The sequence below is a fragment of the Miniopterus natalensis genome, chromosome 1, assembly GCF_054644295.1.
Source record: "Miniopterus natalensis isolate mMinNat1 chromosome 1, mMinNat1.hap1, whole genome shotgun sequence".
Classification (NCBI taxonomy): domain Eukaryota; kingdom Metazoa; phylum Chordata; class Mammalia; order Chiroptera; family Miniopteridae; genus Miniopterus; species Miniopterus natalensis.
In genome coordinates this window covers 199,535,569-199,560,879 of record NC_142081.1, presented here as the reverse complement: position 1 = coordinate 199,560,879, position 25,311 = coordinate 199,535,569, and the positions used below count along the sequence as shown (strand labels likewise).

Sequence of the window (25,311 nt, the reverse complement as noted above, 5' to 3'; positions counted from 1 at the left end):
TCCGTCCGAGCGGCTCATGCCCAGCTGTGCACTCAGGACAAATGGGAACGCGTCCCAGCATGAGCGGTTGCTTCATAATAGCCCCAAAGTGGAATCAGCCCCAAGCCCCTCAGCTGTGAGTGGGTGCGTGGGCACGTTCACAGTGGAATGGTACCCAGCCCGACGAAGGAGGGAAGCGCCGCACACACTGCGACGGGCGTGGGCCTCGAGAGCGTTATGCTCGGCGAAGGAAGCCAGACACAAGGGCCCCGTGCTGTGTGACCCGTTTATGCGAAATGCCCAGAACAGGCAAGTCCACAGAGACGGGAGGTGGATCATCGCTGCCAGGCTGGAGGAGGCGAATGGGGAGTGATGGTAATGGGCACGGGGTTTCTTTTGGGGGTGATGGAAATGTTCTAAAATTGAAGTTGTATTCAGCATACAACTCTCTGAATACACTAAAGACCACTGAATTGTACATCATAAGTAGTGAATTGTACAGCATGTGAAATAGATCTCGACAAAGCTGTTTTATTTTAAAAGTGGGCACCAGGCACCTCTGCAGAGCTGGGAAATAGTCAAGAGAGGATGGTTCCCAGTCGAGTGGAACAAACAGGATAATTGGACTAGAAGTGACAGGCACATGGCAGGACCTGGACAGTGACCGGTATCCTCCCAGGACATAGGATGGGAGAAGAGGTCGCTGGGGAGAGCTGGGATCGCTTGGGCCCTCCTGGCTGGATTCAAAGCCAAGGACTTTTCTGGGTTGTTTGGACTTGTTGATGTTCCCCAATGGGTCACGGAGGCCCCACAACCAGGCAGGTGGTGTTTATGTTATGGGTGGGGAGAGGCCCTCATCCCCACCTGTTGCTCGTGGGAGTGGAATTCTTGCGAAATCCTGAGAAAAAGAATTTTCTAAGACTCGCACGGGAGGATGTGATATAGTAGAAAGCTTTATTTCTGTCGAATTACACCCCTGAGTTTCCAAGGTCCCATTTCCCTGTTTTCCACCAAGGGAGAAGCGTGGCTGTGGCTTCAACAGAGCTAGAATCAGAGCCAGTGTCCAGAGTGTTTGTTCCATGTTAAGGCACAGTCCAGTCAGCATCAGACTAGCTTAGTTTGTGTTCCCTGCTGCGGTCCATCAGTCCATTGCATGTGGGGCCCATGGGCCATGTGGCTGTGGAGGGAACACGGGTGGGTGCAAAGCCAAAGGAGCCAGAGGGCAAGAGTGAGCCACAGGCCAAGAGCCAAGAGAGTGAGCACCTTCATTTAGGGCATTATGTATTCCTAAATGTTCATAGGCTTGCAGGGGCCACCCATTCTGGCCAATGATCTCTATTCCCAGGTGTGACTGACAGTCACATTCCCTAGTCACCCCAACTTCACTGTGCATGCATCTATCATCCCTTTGTTGGACCCCTTCCCCCAGTGACCTGCAGGGAATGAGCCAGTGGTTCCCAGGGGAGTGTGAAATTGCAGCTTCCTGGTGAAGCTGCCCAAATGACATGCCCATAATGTTTGGCCTCCCCTTTTCTCCTTTCCTATTATTAATAATTAGCTAATTACAATGGTGTCATCTGGAGGTCAAGGCTTCAGCTCCATCTTCAAAGACCTGGGCAGGAAGGGGCAGCTGGTGACTCTGAGCTGGCCAGTGCACACGTGGAGCTCCCACACCGGGGGTATCCTGTGGCAGATGGCCTGGGAGGGGCCCTGGATGGGTTAGCTCCGCCTCACAGGCCCTCTCGATGGGAGTTGGCAGTGGGTTTGGGATCCTGCAGCCTGTGTTCGAATCCTGACTGTGCTCTTTGCCCATTTTCAGCTCTGTGACCTGGGCTATGGATGGAGGTTGCCCAGGGCAGTCAGTGCCTGGCACGGCCTGGGCACAGGACCTGAAATATGATGATGTCACAGAGATTGTTAATTATCCCCCTGCACGCACACTGCATGGCGTTTGAGTCACTAAATGCGTTTCCTGTTTCCCATTAGATTTAAGGAACATTTACTGGGCATCTGCTGTGTGCCGACCAGGTCACTTGTTGATCCAGTGGTGGCTGCCCTGACCAGTGGCAGTGTGACACAGGGAACAAGCCTGGGCCTAGGAGCCCAGAAACCCAAGTCCTGGTCCTGCCTGGCCCAGACTTGCAGGGCACTGGTAGATTCCCCTGTGTGTCAGGGGGGGCGATGGGCCCAGATGCCCGCTAAGCCCTGACCTTCCGGAATGCCACCCCTGAGATCCTCAGATGCCTCTCCGGTCAGGAAGAGCTGCTCTTCCTGGGATGAAATAACACACTCCGGGGTGTGGGCACCTGGACCAGCTGCTTGAAGCTTGAGTTGTCGCAGGAATTGCCAGTGGCCTGAGCTGAAGTCGGCAGGGAGCCCCCTGGCCAGCCTGCGCTTCCGGGGGCTGCTCATGGCCACATTTCTCCCAGTGTCAGCCTCTGGAAGGAGGCCCCCCCTCAAACACACACCCCTGCTGAGCCCCCGCCATGTGCCAGCCCTGTCACCACCCTCGAAACAGAGGGGCAGGTGGGGAGACAGACTTGCAGAAGGAATGCAGGACACACAGCAGGCGGCTCCTCCAGGCCCCATTCGTGGTGGTGGGCCACAGGGGATGGACCACAGCGATGGCCCCGTCGGCTGGCCCTCAGCCACCAAGCACGCTGTGTCCCTCCCTCCATCGGGAGCGTGACCCTTACGTGCTGACGTTCCCGGTAATCATCCTCTCGGTTTCCAGCAGGGCTCCCAGGGCTAGGGTCTCATTATCTCGGGGATTAAGTAGTCACAGCCCCGTGGGGCTGATCCTTACCGCCCGAGTTTATGTTTTATGTTATTATCACAGTTAGGGACTCGGCAAACCAGATGTTGGAGCCAATCTTGAAATTACAGTGAAACGAGCCTGCCGCACTGGTGCATAGGTCTGGGAATGTGGTAGTTTCTCTCTCTCTCTCTCTCAAAAATTTTTCAGACTTTCTTTCCTTCTTTCTTTTAAATATATCTTTATTGACTTCAGAGAGAGAGGAAAGGCGAGGGAGAGAGAGAGATAGAAACATCAATGATGAGAGAGTCATTGATCGAGCCCCCAACCCGGGCATGTGCCCTGACCGGGAATCGAACCCTGATCGCCTGGATCCTAGGCCGACGCTCAACCGCTGAACCACGCCCGGCCGGGCCAGACTTTATTTCTTAGAGCAGTTTTTAGGTTATAGAAAAGTTGAACAGAAATGCCCCCCCCAAGCCCCAGTTTCCCACTGTTGCCATCCCCCGTTGGGGTGGCGCTTCACTCACAGTGGCTGAGCCCATTCTGGTGCATTATTAACTGAAGTTTAACGAGGCTCACTCTGGGTGCCGGTCATTCTGTGGGTTTGGACAAGTGCGTGTGACACGTGTCCGCCGTTATAGCATCACGCAGGCTAGTTTCCCTGCCCTGAAGTCCCCTGCGCCCCCCGTTCACCCACTGCCCTCGCCGCCGTCCCGTAGTTCTGCCGTCCCTGTTACGTCATGTGGCTGGGCTCACACAGTGTGCAGCCTGCTCAGATCCGCTCCGTCACTTAGCAACATGCGTTTACGGTGCCTCCCCGTCTCCTCCTGGTTTGACCGCCCGTCTCTTCGTAGTTCATGTCTTTCTGTAACTTTCACACCCCGGGACGTGAATCGTGGCCAGAACCACCCATCCCTGTCTGGGAGCCGCTTGGAGAGAACCCCGGGCATTGCCACGCGCGGGTCCTGGTCGTCCTCGCCACGACCGTGTACCAGCGGGGCCGCCCTGTGGCCCTGGTTCGCTCGGAAGCAGTAGCAGCGGCGACAGCTCTAACCTTGCTGGCTGCCGGGGGGCGCGGTGCCCTTTGCAAAGCGCCGTGTGCGCGTTGACCTCTGCTCGACCGGGCAGCTGCGGGAGGAGTGAGTCCGTCTCGGGCGTGGAAGGCCCCTGCCGCAAATCCACAAAGGTGATGCCAGGGCCACGCGGGCAGAGGGGCAGATGCAGGCTGGCGGGCTCACCCGCCTGTGCCTGTGGTACCTGCCTGGAGACAGGTGCTTGTCACGGTGCAGTGTCCCCTTCCCGCCACCAGAGGGCAGCACGCCTGCGCTCACCTGCGCAGAGGCCCCCGGTGCTCCCACGAAACCGTCTTAAAGCAGCTCCCCTGCAAACCCAGTATAGCTCCAGGAACCGGGGAACTGGTGGCTCAGGCCGTGAGGGCTTGGAAATGACAATGGCTGTTGTACTGAGCGCTGAGGGTTTGCTGGACCCTGGGCTGGCACGTTTGCCCATGGTCCTAGTGTCTCCTAGACGGGGGATGTGGGCGGCGGGCGGATGGATGGACAGATGGAAGTCCAGGAGTTCTTGGGTCCCAGCATGTGGGAGGTGAGGCTAGGGCTGCAGCTCCAGGGTCTGACCCGTGGCCTGCAGTGGCCCTGGGGCTCTGACACTAACCCCGGGGTGGGGGCGGGGGGCGTGGAGGGGATTGACGTTTCCCTCCTGCTGCATTTGGGCCAGTTTCCAGGATAAAAACGTGCCTTGTTCTCCCGTAGAGAGATGATGGCTTTGTGTGCCTGACAGGCGAGAAGATAACTGTGAGGATGATCTATGGCCCACCCCCCAGCCCCCTCAATCTTTATTTGACCTTGGATGGGGACTTGGTGGCCCGTGAGCCCCGTGTGAGCCCTGGGCAGCCCGGGCTGGGCAGGGTGTGAGCTGGCACTCGCTGTCTGAGGTTTCAAACCTCGACGGCAATGGCTTGTTCCGCACAGGGAGTCTTAGACGCAGGCCCAGGAAATCCCCACTTTCTGCCTCCTCCCGTCAGTTTTGTTAAATAATCGATGAGGCGGTTTCTGCAGTTATTCTACAGGAAAAAGGAGGGCGGGGCATTTAGTGCTGTTGACATTTAACCCAGAGCTGGAAATGCCACTGTGGCTCCGGGACCACAGGCCGAGCTCTCTGGCTCTGCACCAGCCAGGCTGCCGTTGGGTTTCCCAGCTCCTCTGGAAACGTGAGGCAGGCACTGACACCGGGCCGGGTGCCACTTGTCCCCCCTCCTGCACCTGCTTCCCCAGGCAGTGTGGCGTCTCGTCCCCCAACAGCTGGCACCCCCTACCAGCGGGGTATGCAGGGCCCTCCTCTTCGGGAGGCCTGCTGTCCCCTGCATGCCCGGCCCCTCTGTACCGCCTGCAGCTCGGCCGCCTGACCAGCTCCTCCTGCTGCAGGGGACTCCACTGGGAGACAGCTGGTCCCCAGCCCCTGGCTTCCCTGACCCTGGCTCTGCTGCTTGCTCCACCGGCTGGGGCTCCTGAGGGGCGGGCCCTGGGCCCTGCATCCCTTATGCTGGCCTCCGGATTTGCTTTTGGAGGGTGTGGGTGAGGAGCACACGGCCCCACCCAGACCCCAGGAGCCCCACAGTTGGGCCCCTAACCAGTCACCCTGACCTGTCCCTACGTGGGTTTCCAGGGCCTCTGTGTGTGTCCTAGGCTGTGGCTGGGGCTCAGCAACAGCATTCAGGTCCACATCCCCAGACACAGAGGGAATGAAGGAAACTCACGGGAGGACCGTGCTTAGAGCACCTGCACTGGAAAGGACCCTGGGTCCCTGGCTGCAGAGCCCACCCAGCTCACTGGGGTGGGGGTTCTGAGGTCCAGGAAGGCCGGGTCATGTCAGGTCAAGGCTCAGGGGAAGGGCCATCTTCAGGGGAGGCAGCGATCTCCCCATCCCTGCAGGTGTGCTCACAGGGAGGGGACAGGAGCCCCTCGTTGGGGGTCGACCACAGTATCTGATTCCCAGCGGTCCCCATCAAGAAGAGGACACGTCTGTGCACTGTCCCTCCGGCCCCCCCCCCCCCCCAGCGTCCCCAGGACTGTGCTGGTGGGTGTGGGGCCCGAGTCCTCGCACTATGGCTGGTCTGCTCACCCTGTGTCTGTCCCTCTGCCCCAGATTAACGCGGCTCCTTTTCCCCCACAGTGTCGGAGCCCCCAGCTGCTCACAGCACCCTGGAGAAGCCACCCAGCTCCGCCATCCTGTGCACCACCTGTGGGAATGTGTGCAAGGGGGAGGTGCTGCGGGTGCAGAGCAAGTACTTCCACCTCAAGTGCTTCGTCTGCAAAGGTGAGCATCTGGCCCTGGGCCCAAGTCGCCCCTGAGCCAGGCCTCCAGCTGCCATCAGGCCTCAGATTCTGAGCCAGGCCTCCAGCAGCCATCGGGGCTGCAGCCCCTGAGCCAGGCCTCCCGCTGCCATTGGGGCTCCAGAGTGTCTCTGGGCAGCTGGTCCGATCTGGGAGCCTGGAGAATCCTGAGTCCAGAATTTTCACATAGTGTAATGTTTTCAGTGTGGTCCGCATAACATGCCTGTGTGGAGAGATCCGCTCGAGTTGGGAGGGTCAGAGGGCAGGGTCCAGGTCCCAAGGGGTGTCCTCACACAGCTGCACCCCTGTCCGAGGACTCAGATCCAGGGGCCAGAGCAGAGTGGCCATGGGGGCCCAGGGCCAGGGCACATGGTCGGTGTTGGTGTCCCGACGTCACAGTGTGGGTGCACAGGGCCCATGCCGGGCCTCCCTTGGCCCCCCACCTGGAGTGGAATGAGAACATTACCATTCATTCCAAGTGAAAATGGCCTTCATTTTCTCTAATTGTAAAAAATAACGGGACTCATATACTAAATTCAAGCAATACCAAAGAGATGAAATGAAATTAAAACAACACCAAACCAAACATCATGAGGAGCCCCGCCATCTGAGCCGGCCTCCTCTGCGAACCTCCCGCCTGCTTCCCCCCCTTCCTGAGCTAAGGTTAACACACTTCCCTTGAGCATTAATGGGTCACGTGTATTTGCATTTAGTTTCCTAAAAATATCTGAACAATAGCATTTGGGGGAAGGGGTGGACAGATCAATCCGGCATGGTCTCCAAGCCCATGGAGTTTGCAGTTTTAAAGAAATCCTGTTGACGGTGCTGGGAGCACCATTTACCTCCCTGCAGAGAGCAGGGCTGTCAATGAAAAAAAATATTTTTGGGCTGAGTGTTAACAACAGCAAAAACAGGCCTTCGTGGGAGACCCAGCGAGGGCTTCCAGACAGAAGCGCGTCACCCCAGCCAGGGCACAGGTCCAGGCCGTTCCGCAGCCTGGCCCACGCAGGGTGCACCGGGAACGGGGATCGCCAGGCAGGGCTGCGGGAAGTCACGGCGGGAGGGACTCCCCGATGACGCGGCCTGTTATTCCATGTGGAGAGGCCGAGGCTGAGGTCAGGGTGGACCCGGGCGGCAAGACCACACCGGCCCGGCCAGCTCGCTCCCCTCAGCGCACAAAGCCCTCGCGTCCTCTGCTCTGTGCCGTAATGTCCTCCCACCACCAACACAGACGCACCCGACCGTCCCGGGACTGCTCTCGGCATTCGGGGCCGCAGCCCTGGAGCTGGCCTGGGCACCCGCCTTTTACATGTGAAGACACGCTGTACACACACATCCGTGGCCTGAATCATTCACTTCAGGGATGGAGGAGCTTGCTCCCCGCCACATAGCTCCTCACCACCCATTTGCACACCTGCCTGAATTTCTCTAAATGCGAGACCCACGTGGACTCAGCCATACCTCTGCTCTCCGATATTTATATCGATCCCAGCTGGACACCAGCTGATCGGTTCCCCAGACCTCATCTCTGATTTCTTCCGACAGCATGCCTATTTTACAAACGAGGACTCTGGGGTTCAGAGAGGTTAAGTGACTTGCTCCAGGTCACACAGCTGGGGGAGCAGGAGGGAGGACTCACAGCCAGGCTGCCTGTCTTTGGAGCCCAGCGTTCATGTACCACGGGACCTGTTTGTGATGCTGCAGCGAGCACCGGGGACAAACCGTCCTCGGGTGTATACGCCCAGTCATTTCCTCCAGGAGCGAGATCGCTGGGTCAGAGGGTGGGAGAGGTTTTCACATTCTTTAGGGTCAGTGCCAAATGGAATTCCGGGAAGGGCCTTCCCACCACGGCCCTCCCCTCCTGGCCATTTCTCATAAGTGACCACAGCGAATGCCAAGGATGGACACTCAGGGTCACCCACAGCTGCTCCATGACCCGCTCGTCTTGGCTGATCCCATAGGCAAGATAAAATGTAATAACAATGTATCGTCTTGATTGGGGTTGTTGTTGTTTTTTTTAATTACCTGAGGATATTCTTTCCATTGCTTTTCAGAGAGAAAGAGAGAGAAACATCTATGTGAGAGAGACACATCCATTGGTTGCCTCCCGCATGCGCCCTGACCGGGGCTGGGGATTGAACCTGCAGCGGAGGCACAACATGCCCTTGACCTGACTCGAACCCATGGGCTGACGCTCTAACCGCTCAGCCAAACTGGCTAGGGCTTGATTAGGATTTTTAAAATTATTAATGAACTTGGACTTTCATTGTGGCAGGCAGGGGTCTGGGCTCAACTGTCCGCCCTGACCTCAGTGAATGTGGCCCCCACGGTCTGATCGGTGGCAGTGCAACCGGTTACAGAGAAGCCAATGGGCAGGTTCAGTCTTTAAAATACATGACGTGTCCGGCCAGTGTTACTCAGTGGTTGCTCACCGACCTATGTTACGGTTCGATTCCCGGTCAGGGCACAGGCCCGGGTTGCGGGCTCGATCCCCAGTCGGGGGCCTGCAGGAGGCAGCCGCTTGATGACTCTCATCATCGATGTTTCTCTCTCTCCATCCGTCTCCCTTCCTGTCTCTCTAAAAATCAATAAAAACATATTTTAAAAAATACATAAAATGCACCATGTGCGTACAGGCCTGGGTGGGCGCAGTTTCTCCCCGCGAAGGGGATGCTGTGAAACTTCTGCTCTTGCCCAGAGCCTGGAGGTGGTTTTGTGAGTGGATGTCACTCCACAGATGTGCTGAAATTCAAAGACGCCGGGGCTGAGAATTCTCAGCAACGACATTCTTCACCGTCAGTCACTGTCTTGGTGGAAACCTTTAGGCGTCGGTTCAGAAACATACGCGAGCTACGTGGCTTTTCAGGACTCGGGAGGCTGTGACCCCTGAGGACCTGGGGCTGGCCCGGCCGAGTGCTGGGGCTGCCTGGTGTTCTGGGTGCCTCCAGTAGGGCCGGGTGGGGCCGGGCAGGGTGCTCCCTCTGAAACCCTGCCTGGCTCCCAGGTGCCCCTGGGTCAGGAGAGGGCATGTGTGGGGTAAAGGCTCATGTATCCGGGTGGCTGAGTGGCTGGCTGTCCCACGGGCAGGTGCCCTGTTCTCCCCCTGGCAGAGCAGCCCCAACCCCTCCAGGAGGCATTGCAATGCAGCTTCCTGGGGCAGGAGGTGTGTGTTAGGGGCCAGGGGACAAAAAGATTCATGGTCAAGTGTCCCGGCCTTGTTCCCTGCTGCACGGGTCTGGCCTTATCCACAGGGTGGGAGGGGGGGGAGGGTGGGGAAGCCTCACAGCAGCCTAGGGGGCCGACCACAGGGATTCACCCGTCGTCTGCCACACGGGATCTCCCCACCCAGACAGAGCCCAGGTGGGGTAGGCGCCTTTCTGATCCATTCTGTTCCGTGCTGGGGACGGGAGCCTGGATCAGCAGAGCGGCTGGGGCATCAGCGCTTCACCCTGGTGGGGTCCCAGAGTGAAGGAGGGAGGCTGGTGGCCCCTCAGCACGGCCTGGTGTCCTCCCAGGTCAGTGCCCCTTTCTGGAGGCTTCCACAGGGAAGTCCACTCAGTCCAGGCTGAGGGGCCGGAGCTGAAGCCTGTGCCCGGACCTCCCCCGCCCCCCCCAGGTTTCTCCGTGAACCACGAGAGCCCGCGTCGGGGGAGGGGGCGGCTGTATGTGGTGGGTCCACCGGGGCCGTGGGACCTGGGAGAGGATCCCGCCCCCGACCCTGGCCCCGTGCCCTCCCTGCAGTGTGCGGCTGCGACCTGGCGGAGGGCGGCTTCTTCGTGCGCCAGGGTGAGTACATCTGCACGCTGGACTACCAGAGGCTGTACGGCACCCGCTGCTTCAGCTGCGACCAGTTCATCGAGGGCGAGGTGGTGTCGGCGCTGGGCAAGACCTACCACCCCGACTGCTTCGTGTGCGCCGTCTGCCGGTGAGTGAGGCCGCCCGCCCGCCTCCCTGCTCCCCCCGTGGGTCCCGGCTACAGAGGAAGGCAGGGCCGGGCCAAGGGACAGCAGGTGAACCCCCCGGAGCACGCCCTCTCCCAGCCCAGACCCCGCAGTCACCCCGCTTGGCTGTAATGCGGGACCTGCCCTCCTTCCTGGGGGTGCACAGGCCAGCGGTGCGGAGGCTGCTCCCTCACAGCCCCTCCTCGCCCCCGCGCCCGCGGCCGCTCCTCTCCTTGTTCTCCTCTGCCGCACATTTCATCTCCCGTGTGGGCACCCGCTTCAGCCCCTCCTGCCCCCCGCTGCCGCTCCTCGGCGGTCCTGGCATGTCCCTCACCCACCCTGCCTCTCACTCCCTGGGTATCTGATCTGTGGGTGGCACCACCACCCAACCCACCAGGCATATGAGCCCCAAGCATGGGCATCTTCCAGGGTCCCTCCCTCTCCAGAGTCCACCCGGCCGCTGTCCCCACTCAGGGGTCCTGCCACAGTCTCCATGCTGGGATCCCCTCTCCCCCTGCCTGTCACTGTCCACACTGCCCCTGAGGCCTCCAAGCTCCTTAGCTGGCTGGGAGGAGCTCCACAGTCAGCTCCAGTTCATTTGTTCATTCATTTGCTAAGTGCCCACGCGGGCCAGGCGCAGGTAACCTGGGCACGTGTCAGCGGAGACCCCACAGGGTTCAGACCTAGAGACACTGTAGTGTAGAGGTGCCTCCCAGAGGCTCTCCCACTGGGATCAGCCCCCCACCCCATTGTGTTTTGCTCCTGGGCCCCAACTTCTCTAGCAACGTGCCCTGGAGCGGGTGATGAGAGCCCCGTGTGGGTGGGGCTGGTCTGGTTCCCCTCTAGTCTGGCTGCTGGCTCAGCGCAGGGGTGTGGTGTCAGATGCTGAAGCTAGACTGAGGTCCCGAACTTCAGCAGCAGGGTCATGGGCTTCCCTCTCAGCCCCGCACCTCCGGGTGTAGCAGGGAGATCAGCAGGCAGCCTCCCTCCCTCCACAGACACAGACACATTGCTCCCTGAGGAATGTTCCAGTTCTGGAAAACAAGGCTAAAGCCCCAGAGTTTATTCTGCTCTGTCCTCTCTGTCTCACCACACCCAGTTTAACAGGGACCTTTCGGGTGTGGCTCCCAAAGGCGTTGTCGTAGTTACGGCACGTGCACCAGACAGAGGCAGGAGCTTTGCCAGGGGATGCTGAGAGAAGGAGGAACAATGACAGGAACATTTCTAACGGGAGCCACTGTGTTGCTGCAGCGTGCGTGGGTTGGAGCTCCCCTGGGGACTGTCTCAGCGTTTGGTTTCTGAGCATGTCGCTTAGAGACAAGGGTTGACATAGTCACAGAGGGTTTGAAAGATCACCTCTGGATAGTCTTCTGTGTTAAGGATAATAGCAGGCAGCTTAGTCATGCTGAGCCTGGACCTACCCACCCGCTATAAACAACTAGAAAACTGGCCGAAATATACAAAACAACTGTTTTCAAACGTTGGGGCCCAAGCATCTGATGACTAAGAGAAGGACAAGGCCTGGAGCCCTGTGACTGGCCCAGCTTGCTGCCCGGTCCAAGGGGGGCACCGCTAGGGCACAGCATTCTTTGTGAGTTAGGCGATGGTGATCTGAGAGACAGAGCAGCATACAAAGCAGGTGCCTCCCAGAGACTTTCCCACTGGGAGCAGCTCCCTCCCCCCTACACCGAACAAGGGCCCCAGACAGCTGTTGAATCTTTGGCTAACACAGAGCCCTGTAGACACAGAGGAAATTTCACAGGGTGAGACAAAGAATGGCCAGGTTGCTGTAAGCTAAGCAGTCCCCAGGGCTGGGAGACATTGGGTCTGGCCAGGCGGACAGTCTTTACTGAATATCCAGGCACACAGTAGGGATATCAGAAGGGCCATGCCTTATCGGTGGGACTGAGCCCTAGGGCAAAGGCTACTATGAACCTGCACTGACAAAGTGCAAGAAAAAACCCCCTCAAAAAGGTCAGGCTGATCCGCAAACCAGCTAACCACCTTCCAAAGCAAAGTCCAACACTCCCTGAAGGAAGAAAAGAAATTCCAGCCCTCGGCAACATAAAATGGAACAACGTTCAACATTCAATCAAATACTACTACTATTCGTAAAAAGAAACGAAAATGTGACATGAAGCCAGAAGGAAAGTCAGCCCACAACACTGGACCCAGGAAGGAGAGCAACAGTGAAACTCACTGACAAGGACTTTAAAACAGCTACTGTAATATGTTTAGGTATTTGAAGGAAAACATGAACACAAGTAAGAGTGTCACAGAAGATATTAAAAGAAACCAAATGGAATTTCTCAAAATGAACATTACAGTTTCTGAAATGGGAAATTCCCTGGAAGGAATTGAAGACATAACTATACAAACTATTAACCTACAGCAAAGAGAAGGAAAAAGACTGAAAATATGAAGAGAAACGAGTGATCTGTGGATATAGCTCTCTCTCTGTCTGTCCCTCTAGATTTGGAGGGGGAAACCCAGGGGATGGGAGAAGATGGAAAAATTTGAAGAAATAAAACCTGAAAAAGGTCCAAATTTGACGAAAGCTCTAAACTCATGGTTCCAAGAATCTTAGTGAACCCCAAACAGACTAAACAGAGCAAAAACCTACCAACTGTATCATAATCAAATTTCTGAGGGACAGTAATAAGAAGAAAATCTTAAAAGCAACAAGAGAAAAAACAACAACAAAAAATTTACGTACAATGGAATAAAAGCATACTGCAGACTGCTCACCCGAAACTATGTACGCCGGAAGACAATAGAACAGCATCTTTAGAAAGCTGAGAGAAAAAAGTCTATCAAACAATTCTAAACCCAGCCAAAAAACACTTTCAAAGATAGAGACACGCGCACGCTGCTTGGAAGTCCGGCCCAACGCGCACAATGGCGGAGCTGGGAGAGGCCGACGAAGCGGAGCTGCAGTGCTTCGTGGCGGCCGAACAGCAGAAGGCGCAGTTCACTGCCCAGGTGCACCACTTCATGGAGCTGTGTTGGGATAAATGTGTGGAGAAGCCAGGGAATCGCCTAGACCTTCGCACTGAAAATTGTCTCTCTAGCTGTGTGGACCGCTTCACTGATACTACTTTCGCCATCACGGGTCGGTTTGCCTAGATTGTACCGAAAGGAGGGCAGTAGGCCATTCCCTGGGAGAGTGACAGAAGAAGCAAAGGACTTGTTATTAAGCAGCTAGTAAGGGAAAGTCATCAACCCACTGTCAGGTCAGCTTCAGGCTATTACCAAGCCTGTTGGTGCTAAAAAGTAACAAATCAAATGTTCAAAAGTGAAATTTATTTATCTGGAATTCAGAAATTCCACATTGAATCAAAACAGTTATTCAATGAATGTCAGTTCTCCAACTCTTAAAAAAATAAAAAATTAAAACAGTAAGACCAGTAAAGGGTATGTGTTCTTTTACCGGGGGGCGGGGTGTGTGTGATAAAAAATATCATTGGATTGATTATGGGGACGGTCGCACAACACTGAACACACTAACAACCTTTGAATGCTGCGTGAATGTTAGAACGTAGTGAACAAAAGTGTCGGAAAACTGTCACACAAGATAGGAAGGCAAAGTGAAGAGCTTTGCAGACACACAAAAGCCAACAGAATTTATTGCCAGCAGTCCTGCCCCTACAGCAAAGTTAAAGGAAATCTTGCAAGCTGAAGAAAATTGTCAAAAGACGTACAGAAGATGCAAAAGCGAGCCGTCAGCTGAAAGATAGTAAGTGTCTCATGAAGGGCTGGTGTCCAAAACATATAAAGAACTTCTGCAAGTCAATAAGAAGACCAGAAAAAAGAGAAAACCCTCTTAAAAATGGGCAAACGAGTTTAACAGATACTCCACAAAAGAATATACGTACACGAGTGACCGATAGACACAGGAAACACCCTGAACATCATTTGTCATCAGCAGGGGAAATGCAAGTTAGAGTTACGGCAAAAATACCATTTCAGAACCGCTGGGATGACTAAAGCGGAGGTGGGTAGTGAGAGCGCTGGCGAGGATTGGAAGCACAAGGAGCTCTCGTACATTCCTGGTGGGAATGCGAAACGGTGCAGCCTCGGTGGAAGTCAGTCTGCCGCAGACTCACAGTTAGCGTATGACCCGGTGCTTCCACTCCCCAGCGTCACTGAGAGAAACAAACGCTCGTGTCCAACGGACAGACCGTCAGCAAGTGTCCTCAGCTGCTTTCTTGTCCCAGCCCCAACCTGGAAAGAGCCCAGGTGCCCTTCAGCGCGAGTGGGACATGTGTGGACGGAGCCCGCTGGGGGGCCAGAGGCGGTGGGTGGAGTGGAGGAGGCCGGTGGTGCCGGCTGCCCGGTTGGTGCCCGGGGCCCGGCCCTGGGCTGGCCTCGCTGCTCTCTCTGCTGCGCTATCATTCGGCCTGCTGGTGTGCCTGAGGACACTGAGGCTCGGGCGTCAGGGACAGCCTGGGGTCACACGGCAGGGACACGGAGCACCTGGATGGAGGGATCCTGCGTCCTGGGCCCGTGGTGCCTGTCCGTGGGGGTCCCAGGGGGAGGTGACGGAGTGTATCTTGGGTGGGGCTCCCCTCCCCACCAGAGAAGCGCAGAGGTGGTCCTGGCTTGTAATTCGTCCTCTTGTTGCAGGTTGCCCTTTCCGCCTGGGGACCGAGTGACCTTCAATGGGAAGGAGTGCATGTGCCAGAAGTGTTCCCTGCCCAAGTCGTCCGGGGGGAGCAGCACGCACCTGTCCCAGGGCCTCTGGAGTGAGTGGGCACTGAGTGGGGGGGGGCTGGTGCTGACCGGAGGTGCGGGGGGGGAGGCGCAGCGTAAGGAAGGAGCCAGGACAGAAATCTCTGGGGCACTTCTGCTGCTGAGCCTTTGCACAGGATGTGCCCGCTGCCCTGTCTGCCACTCCTGCTTTTACATCCACCTACCATCCTGCTTTGGCCTAGCTCTGGCCCACCGCCTCCAGGAAGCCCTCCTGGCCTACTTCTCATCCTCTCCCTTCTCCCTCTGGCTCACTCAGCTCCCCACAGTTAATTCCAGGCCGTAGAGAAGCCCTCTGGGGGAGCTCTTAAAAGAACACTTTGAACTCTGGGCCCCTTGTGGTCAGAGGCTCCACATCCCAGGAGCCTGGCCAGGGTGTGTATGCTGTTGGTGCTCAATACATGCTTCTTGCACAAAGAAGCAGGAGGTTGCTCCTGTAAAAAAGCAGGACCACCAGCTGGCCTGTGGGTGTGTGGCAGAGTGAGAGAGAGGCAGGGCCAGCAGGCGCTGGCCTTTCCCAGCGTGGGGGGCTCTTCCGGGGTTGTGATGGACGCAGGGACTGAGCAGGGGCCCCAGGGCTCCGGGCCCCGCGCCTGCCAGGATCCCGCTGCAGAAGTGGCATTTTCAGAACCCGCCCTGTGTGTGAGGTCGCTGTGGTGTCCCAGCCCCACAGCCACACGCCCTGGGGCAGGGGAGGGGTTCCTACTGATGTCCAGAGCCAGCCCCTTGCCCAGTCGATCTCTCCCACCCACTGTGCTTCCCACTCATTCATTCGCACGCACACGTCGATCTCCACGCGCTCCTGTCGGCCTGTGCGGGCGGATGGAGGAAAGCTCTCTTCCCTCAGCGCCCTGGGTCTCGCAGCCTGAGTCTGTCTTTCGGCCGCTTTCCGAAGTTGCACGTGGGTTTGAATGGTGTGATAGTGTCGGAAGGCCAGAGCCTGGCCGCAGTCCTGGGGACAGTCTTGGCTCTCGCCGGAGGATGCGCCTGCCGCCCAGGCCCAGATGCTCAGCCTCCAGCAGGCAGGGCCTCCATCTCCCCCGCTCCTGGCCCGGGCTGTGTGGTCAGCGCTCACCACCCAGGAACGGTCTTTGTGATTTGTTTTCTACACACTTGCCCCCGCCGTCCTGTAACAGGGTCCCACAGGCACACCCCTGTCCATTCCCAGGGCCGCTCTCACTGCTTCAGAGGTGCCCGGAGACCCCAGTGGTGGGCCCCCGCCCCACACTGCTCAGCCCTCAGCGATGACACCTGCGTTTTCCTCTTTCTTCCAGGTTGTGGCGGCTGTGGCACAGAAATCAAGAATGGCCAGTCCCTGGTGGCTCTGGACAAGCACTGGCATTTGGGCTGCTTTAAGTGCAGGACCTGCGGGAAAGAGCTGAATGCAGAATACATCAGCAAGTGAGTGGGGCCGGGCGCCGGGGGCCGGGGGCCGGGGGCCGGGGGCCGGGGCTTCCTGTGTCCTCTGTGCTGCGGGCCCTGCCTTTCTCCCATCTGTCCGCTGTTAGACAGGGAGCCCTGGCTGGGGCTGGGTGGCCTGTTTGCCCCCACAGCCCGGTGCCCTCTCCCCGCCAGCCGGGCTTCCCGAACACGGTCTGCGGACACTCCAGCTCTATTTTGCTGATTAAAACAGATTCATGCCCCTCTCTGACCCTGTCCCTCGCCTCCCTGAGCCCATCCCTGGGGTCACCCTTTCCATGGAATTCACCCCCAGCCGGCACTGGGCTCGCCTGCAGAATGCAAAGTGGATGGTAGGTGATGCCAGTGACAGAAGGAGGGGAAGAGGGCTGGCCAGCCTGGTCACGGATGTGACATCTTAGCCCAGTGCTCACACTTCTCAGTGCAGGCCACCCGGAAGCTCCCAGTGGCTGACACGGGGCTCCCACCGTGTGGTCAGGATGCTGTGGTGGCTGGTTTGGGGGTGGGGGCCTTCTGGGAGACCCTGGCCCCACGTAGGGCACCTGGTTTGCCAAGGGTGTGCATTTCAACCCCAGAGCTCAGGGCACAGAGAGGGTGAGCCCCAGACAGCCCAGGGGGAGGAGGAGTGAAGGGTGCAGCCAACAGTCTCTCAGGCTCAGAGCAGGCCCAGTGCGGGGCGCTCTAGGCCACATTCGTGGAACGTGCTGGTTCCAGTGCCCTGGGAGAACAGAACCGGCCCAGGAACTGATCGGGTTAAAAGAAAGCCCTGTGATGAAACTGCGTGGAATGAAACGCACACGCACACGCATGCACGTGCTCACACACACACACGCGAGTGCATGTCACACGGGGGAACCCGAGCAGGTTGCTGGCTGGACCCGCGTCCGTTTCCCAGGTGACCCGATACTCTAATTTGCAGGAGGGTTATGCCGGGCCTCTCTGAGTCCTTTCTCTCGACTGCGTGTATCTTTATGATGTGGAAATAAAATGTTGCCTGTGGACGTCCCGCTGTGCGGGCTGCCTCAGGCTGGGCGGTGTGAGCCCCGAGCCCTGCGGCCCTTGTCACAGTAACGGGAGGGATGGCTCGGGGCAGCCTGGTGGACAGAGCGCTAGAGCGCAGGGAGCCGCCCAGCCCCCGGGACGCCGCAGCGGCTCATGCGGCCGCGGGCCCACACTCTGCTCCGTTACTTAGCAGCCTCCAGACTGTCCCAGAATCGAGGAGGAGGGCGCGTTGGTGTTGCCATGGAGACGATATCTTTGAACCTCCGGGGTTGCTGCACATACCTACGCCCCTTCGTGGGGGAAAACGGGGGCCCCGAGGTCAGCGGCGTGTGAAAGGGGCCCCGCAGGCCCCGGTGACGTCGCCCGGTCCTGGGCACGCGGGGCTTCCCCTCCGGGAGGCTGCTGGGTCGGAAGTGGCCACCGCAGCCCGGGGCTCGCCCCCCCGCAGGCACCACGTGACCTAGAGAAGGTTGATTGCAATTATAACTGCAGCCGCCTTTAAATGAGCTCCTGGTGGGGCAGGCGCAGGCGCTGTGCCTGCGTGATCTTCCTGCCCACAGTCCGCACACTGGCTGTTTTTCTCACGCTCCCTCAGCGGGGGCTCCGGGTTTAAGCAACTTACCCCAGGCCACCCAGGTACCTAGGGGCAGTGCCCCAAATGATGCCATTCGTCATCAGTTCCCCGCCGCCTCCACCGGCGCCCGGCGTGGAGCAGGCACGCTGTCCATGGGCGCGTGGTGGGTGGCCCATCCCCTGCGGCCCCCTCTCCTTCCTGTGCAGCCAAGGCTTCCCCCGCTCCACCCGGGCCGTGCGTTTCCCTCCCACCCACCAAATCAGCTGCTGGGCACGTGGCCCCCAGCTCTGTGCACCTCGGTTTCTCCATCGGCGAAATGGGACCGTCCTCGTGGCCTGCGTGGGGCTGGTGTGGTGACAGAGGCGGCCGCGCTCACTCCTGTGAACACTGAGGGTGGTCCTGTTACTTGGAGGGGGAGGGAGTGGGCGTGTCCCCCTTCGACAGGGGCCCTCTCGCGGGCGAGGGTTGTCAGGTCGTGGGGGTGCTGGGGTGACCCCGCCCGTCCTGACCCCCGGCTCGTTGCAGGGACGGGCTGCCCTACTGCGAGGCCGACTACCACGCCAAGTTCGGCATCCGCTGTGACGGCTGCGAGAAGTACATCACGGGGCACGTGCTGGAGGTGAGTCCTGCTCCGGGTGGGCACTGGGTTCTACCTGCTCCTGAGGGTCGAAGGGTCCTCAACGGGATGTGTTTGTGCCAGAATCTGTACCTAGAGATTCTGTCCTCCCGGCTGTGGCGGGGGACGCCTGGGAGTGAGCCCCGACCCCCCCGGGCCGCCTCTGAGGGTGGATGCGATGACAGGCGAAGCTCAGACCAGGGCACAGTCACCAGGAACGCCATCCCCGCCATCCCCGCCATCCCCGCCATCCCCGCCATCCTCGCCATCCTCGCCATCCCCGCCATCCTCACCATCCCCGCCATCCTCACCATCCCCGCCATCCCCGCCATCCCCGCCATCCCCGCCATCCCCGCCGTTCTCGTTTGCTGGGCTGGGGACCGGCTTCTTCCAGTGTTTCCCTCTGTGTGTAATCACAGCGGACACCAGACCATTTGTACATTACATCCTGATTTTTCTTCAACTCAGGTTTCCTTTGTAACAGGGTCCCGTGCTTTTGTTTTTTGTATCATGGGTCTTTTTATTTTTACATAAAAAAAAACACAGGTGTTTATTTTCTTAGACCAAAAAAGTAGGTAAGAGGGACTGGAAATGATTGTGAACAGACTTCCGGCTGCATCCGAGCGAAGCCAAGGTGGCGAGCTTCACCCTCGATCAGATGCCCGGCGGGTGAAGCGGCCTCCTGCGCGCGCCCGGGGCGCCTCCAGGAGGCAGGTCACCCAGGAGAGTTTCTCAGCAGAGAAACAGGCTGCGTGGGAACCATCCCACCTCCAAACGCAGCATCCCAGCGGGAAGCGAGGCTGTGGGTGCTGGGGGGAGACGCAGGGGGCGGGAGGGAGGTGCCGAGAAGCGGCTCGGCCTAGAATAGAAGCCTGGGGCCTGAGTTCGCCTCTGCTCCCCTTACAGAAAAGAGGTTTAGGAGCCTCCGTACAGCCAACCGTGTCTTTAGGGTGAAATCACAGAACTTGGCTCCATACCCGGACCCAAGAGAAGTAAGAAGTCACAGGTTTTAAGCAGCAGCAGCAGAGAGACTTCGACAGCAGTTCTTGTGTGTTGGTAGCTCCGCTCCTTTGCAAGTCCGTTCGGAAGCTCGTAATTTGATGGGGCGTGTGGCCCGGAAGGGTCTGCTTTAGCTTCGTGCTCAGTGCTGTTCCTCGAAGGGGACCCGCCTTCGCCAAGATTTCGCTGGGCTGTGACCTGTTTGCGCAGTAAGCCCCCGGGTTGAGCGTTAGGGTCGGCGCCGTGTCACATCTTCTCCTCCAGGGCAGTAACCTGGCCCCTCTTCTGTTTTCCCTCGAGCATCCTAAAGAATTCTTGCTGGCTCGGAGATGGGCGTGTTTGCTGTGGGTTGAGGAACTGATCCCAGAATCTCTCCCCCCCACCCTTTATCCCCACCTGAGGGTATGTTTTTACTGATTTTTAGAGAGAGAGAGGAAGGGGGGGAAGAGAGAGAGGGCGAGAAACCATCTGTGGTTGGACGGCACCACCCTCCAGTTTTTGCTGCGAGAAGCAGCACCGAGGCGAGCGTCTTGCGTTATTACATTTCTCCTCCTTGTTAAGGTCGGTGCACAGCCGTACACGCTGAGTCAACCGCCATGAACTTGCAAAGGATTCTCAATACGTGTAAATTGATTTCTGGAACGATTATCCTGATTTACGGTCTTATCGGCAGAACGTGACATTCCCCGTCTCCCAAGGGGATGCGGTCTTGACGGAGCCAGTTTGGTAGGTGGCTGGACCGCGAGTTAACCTGCCCCCTCCATTCCCAGTGAGGCCGGGCCTTTGGTCGTTTCGGCCGATCGCATTTCTAGTGTTTCGGTCACATTCGTGAACCCCGCCTGCCGACACCTCGGGGCCTCCGTGCGTTCTGCCTGATTTGTGCGGGCCGGTCACAGGGTGAGGCTGGTGACATTTGGTCTTGTATTTGTTTCCCTGGGTCACGATCGTGCCTGACATTTATGCCCACGTCCTCTGAATGTGGACCAGTGATGCATCCTCTCCTGGCACCCGCTGTGACATCTCACCTGGCCCCTCCTCTCTCCAGGTGGCCCTGGTCAAACCCAGCCCTGTGGAGCCCGCCCACCCCGCAACGGCCCCCAGAGCTCTGGAGGAGCCCTGCGGCGCAAACCCTGTTTCTCTCTGCTCCCCAACACCGCTCCACACCCGTGCTCTCTCCTGGGGTGCTCCCCTCCCCACGAGGACCTTGTCTTCCACCTGACGGAGGGAAGGCACCAGATGCACTTAGGAGTGTCCTGGGCTCGCAGTCTGTGAGGTCCCCATCACTACCCTACCCTCGTGGGCCTTCTGCGCTGTCCCTCCCCCACCTGTGCTCAGGCCCCTGCCGTTTCCTTCCCTCTCTCGGCCACACACCTCTCTCCAAAAGGCTTTTTAAGTCGCTTATCAGCCCCGTTTAAAAACAAAACCCCACAACCTCACAGGAAGTCTCTCGCCTCCCTTCGCAGCCAGGGGATCCCACATGGTGGCCGTCCTCTGGCCCCTCAGCCACCAGCCTCTCTCCTGAGCACCCTGGGCCGTGATCTCCCGCACACCGGGCATTAGGGCCTGAACCCGGGACGCCCCTCACCAGCCCCTCCCTGCCCTCAGGGCCTCCGCGCCCAGCCTCTCCTCCCTGAAGCCTGGCTGACTCACCTTTGTCCTTGGTCTTCTCCTCCTGGGAAATGGCAGGTGGCTCAAGGGCTCCACCAGGTCAGCACCAAATTCAGGAAAGACCCCTCCTTACCCGTGCGTACAGCTGTGCCCCCCCCCCCCCCCGCCGGTCCTCTCAGAGAGTGAGCAGTGCCACCTCCTGCCACACGCCTGGCATTTGGCGTCTGGCTGGACTTCACCCACAGGGAGAGCCTGTGCTGGGCCATCAGCCGCCCCTGAGCACCTGGCTGGACTTAAACCCAGGCTGCCGGGGCTCCTGGTGCCCGTTCTACGCCCCCCCGGCCTCTTCCAGTGCAGAGATGTTGTTCGCGTTTCTGTCTCAGCATCGTGTTGTGATACCTGACAGCCCGAAGTGGGGTGCGTCTTGGGCTCAGAGGAGCTGAGCTGTTGGTGCTGCAGGTGTGTGCACCTGGCCTGGCCCCTTCCTGACAACTGGGGGCAATGCCCCTGCATCCTGGGAGGGACAGACCTGACCAGACCCTGCTGCCTGCCTGCCTCTCCGGGCCCCGAGCAGGGGCTACACTCACCAGTGGAAGCCTCACTAACGTCCTCAGGGTCTCAGGGACATGGCCTGTGAACTGTCCCCAGCTCAGTGCTGGCCCCGTGGTAACTGATGGGGGTTGGGGCAATCAGCAGGCTTCCCTTCGATGGATCGGGAGAGCAAGGGGGAAGGTGACCCCGTCTGCAGAGTACGCGTCCTGATATTTAATGCTGGGCCAAGCACAGAGTCGGGGTGCGGGGCGGGTGCCCGGGCCCCTCTGGCACGCTCTGGCTCAGCAGGAAGGACTGGCTTCATGTGAGGAGCTGGGAAAAGCAGGTCTGGGCTTTTCCTCCTGGTCTGCTGTGAGGATGAAGGGCCTCCCGGGAAGATTGATGCTTTTGTTTTCGCCTCTGCCGGAGCCGGGCTGGCGGAGTCGGCGGGCTCTGCAAAGCTCTGAGCATCCTCCCGGAGAGGCAGCGAGGGCGGAGACGAGCCCGGCTCTGCAGAAGGGGAGCAGACGCCACCGTGGCACCACCTGAGCCTGGCCCGGAGCCTGCCGGTGCCTGGCGGGGTGGCCAGTGGGCTCTTGGGGGCGGCAGGTGGCGGGATCTGAAAGAGAAGGCAAAGGATCCAGACCCCAGGCTGCAGGGTGAGGGCGGCCACCCTCACGGCCACACTGCCTGCCCAGCCAGCTTGTCCCAGGAGCGAGCCCTGGCGAGGGGCCGTTGGGCCGGCGATCTGACTGGGCTTTGGTGCCAGGACCCCGTGCAGGTAGGAAGCCTGGCCAGTCGCTCCCGAGGGCTGGGGGGGGGGCCCTAGGCCCCATGCTGGGCTGCAGGTGGGTGGGCTTCAGGAGCAGGGACAGATCAGCCAGGTATGAGACCCCCCACAGGGACCCATTGCCCCCCCATCTCCCATTTTTGCCCCCAAGATGCTTGTTGTCACCCAGAGCTTTCCTGTCTGTGGAGCCAGAGTGGGGGAGCAGCCCAGGCCCATCCTTGCTGCCAGCAGGAGCCCTCAGTCTGTGTCCGTCTGGTCTGTGTGGGGTGGGCACCGAGCCATCCTGAGGCTGGGCCCCCGCGGCGCCCGCCCGCCAGTGAAATGCACATCAGGGGCGGCTGTGGGGCTCTTCCCCCCCCCCAGCCTCTCGGGGACAGGTGGCACCCTGTGCTGTGTGGGATCTGTCTCGATGAGCCCGATCCCTGCTGGGAGCAGGGGGAGGCGCCTTGTGGGTCCTTCAGGTACCCAGGAGGGGCTGACGGCTGGGGCCGGTGAGCAGGGGGGGACCTGGGGCAGCCCTGGGACCGTGCTGCCGGCTCCTGGGATGGAGCCCTCCGTCCCACGGAGAGAGCGGGGAGGTGCCGGGTGAACCCCGGGGCCAGCAGTGCAGCCCGACCAGACCGGCGAGACCAGCACCGGACGGGGGAGGTGCTGAGCGAGGGGGCGTCCTTGGCCCAGACCCTGCTGTCACTCCTTCTGGATTTTGTTCTCGGTGGTATTAGCTGCAAGGCTCCCCCGCAGGGGAGGGGGGGGCGGCCCGAGGATGGGAGGCTGCGCAGGAGGTGCCACGGTCTGAGCCCACCTGCCTCCTGCAGCCTGCCTGTCCCCACGGTAACCAGAAGTCAGGGTCTCTCTGGGACCACTAATGCCTCCCTCCCTGCCTCCCTGCGTCCACCGCTCACCTTACAGGTCCTTCCTGGACACTCAGTGTCCCTCCCTGGCCTGGGGGCTGCCTTCCTGGGGAAGGTGTGACAGGGTCCCCTGCCTGCCCTGCAGGAGACCCGGTGGGAGAGGGGACGGCCCAGCCTCTCCCGCCCTGGGTCAGGCTCCAGCTAAATGTTCCTCTGTGTCCAGGGAACCATCTCCTGAGACTCGGGGTCATTGGCTCACTCGCTTCCTCCCTTTGACTTTCCCTGCACCCTCCCCAGGCCTGACTTTTGTCACCGGAAGAAAATAAACCATGCGTTCCCGTGACAACAATGTTGAGCGTGTTCGACGCGCTTCTTGGCCGTTTGGATGTCTCCTTGGGGAAGGCCTGTTTAAGTCTTTCTAACTGGACTCTGTCTTTTTGTTCTTGGGCTGTAAGGGTTCTTTATCTATTCTGGATACTAAGCCCTTTGAGATCTGTGGTCTGCAAATATTTTCTCTATTTATAAGCCGTCTTTTGTGGCACAGAAGTTTTTCACTTGTAAAGTTCAATGTCCCTGTTTCGTTGTGGCCGCTCATGCTTTTGGCGCCTGTCCGAGTCCATTGCCCAGTCTGGGGTGAGGAAGATGCACTCGGTGCTCCCCTCTAAGGGTTTTACACGTTCAGCTCTTCCGTTAGGTCGCTGGCCCATGGTGTGGGGAAACTTCCTGGGCGCGTTTCGCCCACAGAGGAGCGCAGGAACGGCGCCCGCGCAGCTCGGTGCCTTTTCTCAAACTGGACCCCATGGAGCTGGCACTCAGATCAAGGGAGAACTTGCCCAGACCCCCAGACGCCCCGGGGAGCCAGCTCTTCGGTGCCTGGGTTCTGTCCCCCGCTGGCTGTACCCCGTCACTGCTTATTCAGGGGTGTGATTCTTGCGCAAACCCGGGACGCGGTTGTTAGACTTCTCTCCACTTTAGAAGGAGTGAACCGTGGGGATCAGCATCCACATTCAGCCGCAGGCTGCAGCCCCCCCACACCCCGCAACTGTAGGGTTAAGAAATGGTCACTGTAAAGTAATGCTGAACACAATATTTTGGAGTGATTTTGGTGGGTTTTTGTGTTTTTGTTTTTGGCACCATGTGGAACTAAGCCAAACCAGCATAGGAATTTGTTTAGGTTATTTCAGTGTTAAAATTTTAACCTAACAATGGGCTTTAAGAATTATAAACGTCAGAGATACTAAGTGAGAAAACTGAGCAATGCAAAGATACATAGGAAAACTACTAATCGTTTCTCACCCCTCCTCGCCAGTCCCCCCACCCAAGAGGCGATGCTGGCCTTGCCCCCTCCCGCTTCTCCTCCTCTTGTGCCCCCGGGACACACGCGGAGGGACCGGCCCCTCTGCCTCCTGGGGGAGGCTGGCCCGCCAGCCCCTGCGCCGGGGAGCTGCTGACGCCGGCGGGTGGCTGGCCCCTGCTCCAGGCCCGCCGTGGGCAGAGGCGCTTTCACAGCGCCCGGGGCGCCGCTGGGTCCGGCTCTGTGGGCTCCCTGCCTGCAGCACGCCTGCCGCGTCCCCTGGGCACCGCGGACCACCCGCCGAAGCCGAAACCCTGTGCTCTGTCCTCGCAGGCGGGGCAGAAGCACTACCACCCCCTGTGTGCGCTGTGCGTCAGGTGCGGCCGGATGTTCGCCGAGGGCGAGGAGATGTATCTCCAAGGTAAGGGAGGCTGCGGCTGGCCCGGGCCCATCCCACGGGTGGGGTGACCTGGGGGCGCACGTTCTCTGGCAGGGTTAGGAAGCCCCAGGATACAGTGGGGAGCTGGGGACTGGCCCGAGCAGGCTTTCCTGAGCAGGCCTGGGGGACAGTGGATGGTAAAGGGACAGCAGGCGGTGGGTCAGCAGGTGATGGTGGGTCAGCAGGTAGTGGAACAGAGGCGACGCCGGGACAGCGGGCGACGCCGGGACAGCAGTGGTGTTGGGAGGCAGCGCCCACCGGACTTGGTGGTGGCCTGGGCATGGGGAGAGGGACTGGGTGCTCCGGGGACCTGCCCCAAGAGGCCCCGGGAGGATGGTGATACCAACACCCACCTCTTTAGCCGCAGTTTCCTTTCAATGGTCTCTCTGTCTCCAGTGGCGGAGGCAGCTG

The 25,311-nt window shown here is 59.2% G+C and overlaps 1 protein-coding gene and 1 pseudogene across 1 annotated transcript in view; both read left to right on the top strand.

The window, feature by feature from the left end:
* Positions 1-25,311, top strand: part of ABLIM2 (actin binding LIM protein family member 2) — a 74,726-nt gene that overhangs the window by 2,224 nt on the left and 47,191 nt on the right. The window contains exons 2-7 of the mRNA XM_087817131.1: positions 5,927-6,070; positions 9,829-10,012; positions 14,655-14,773; positions 16,052-16,178; positions 18,298-18,391; positions 24,795-24,882. Of these exons, the coding sequence (XP_087673257.1) occupies positions 5,927-6,070; positions 9,829-10,012; positions 14,655-14,773; positions 16,052-16,178; positions 18,298-18,391; positions 24,795-24,882 (756 nt within the window). The remainder of the gene's footprint in view (positions 1-5,926; positions 6,071-9,828; positions 10,013-14,654; positions 14,774-16,051; positions 16,179-18,297; positions 18,392-24,794; positions 24,883-25,311) is intronic.
* Positions 12,927-13,178, top strand: LOC107524129 (mitochondrial import inner membrane translocase subunit Tim8 B pseudogene; annotated as a pseudogene).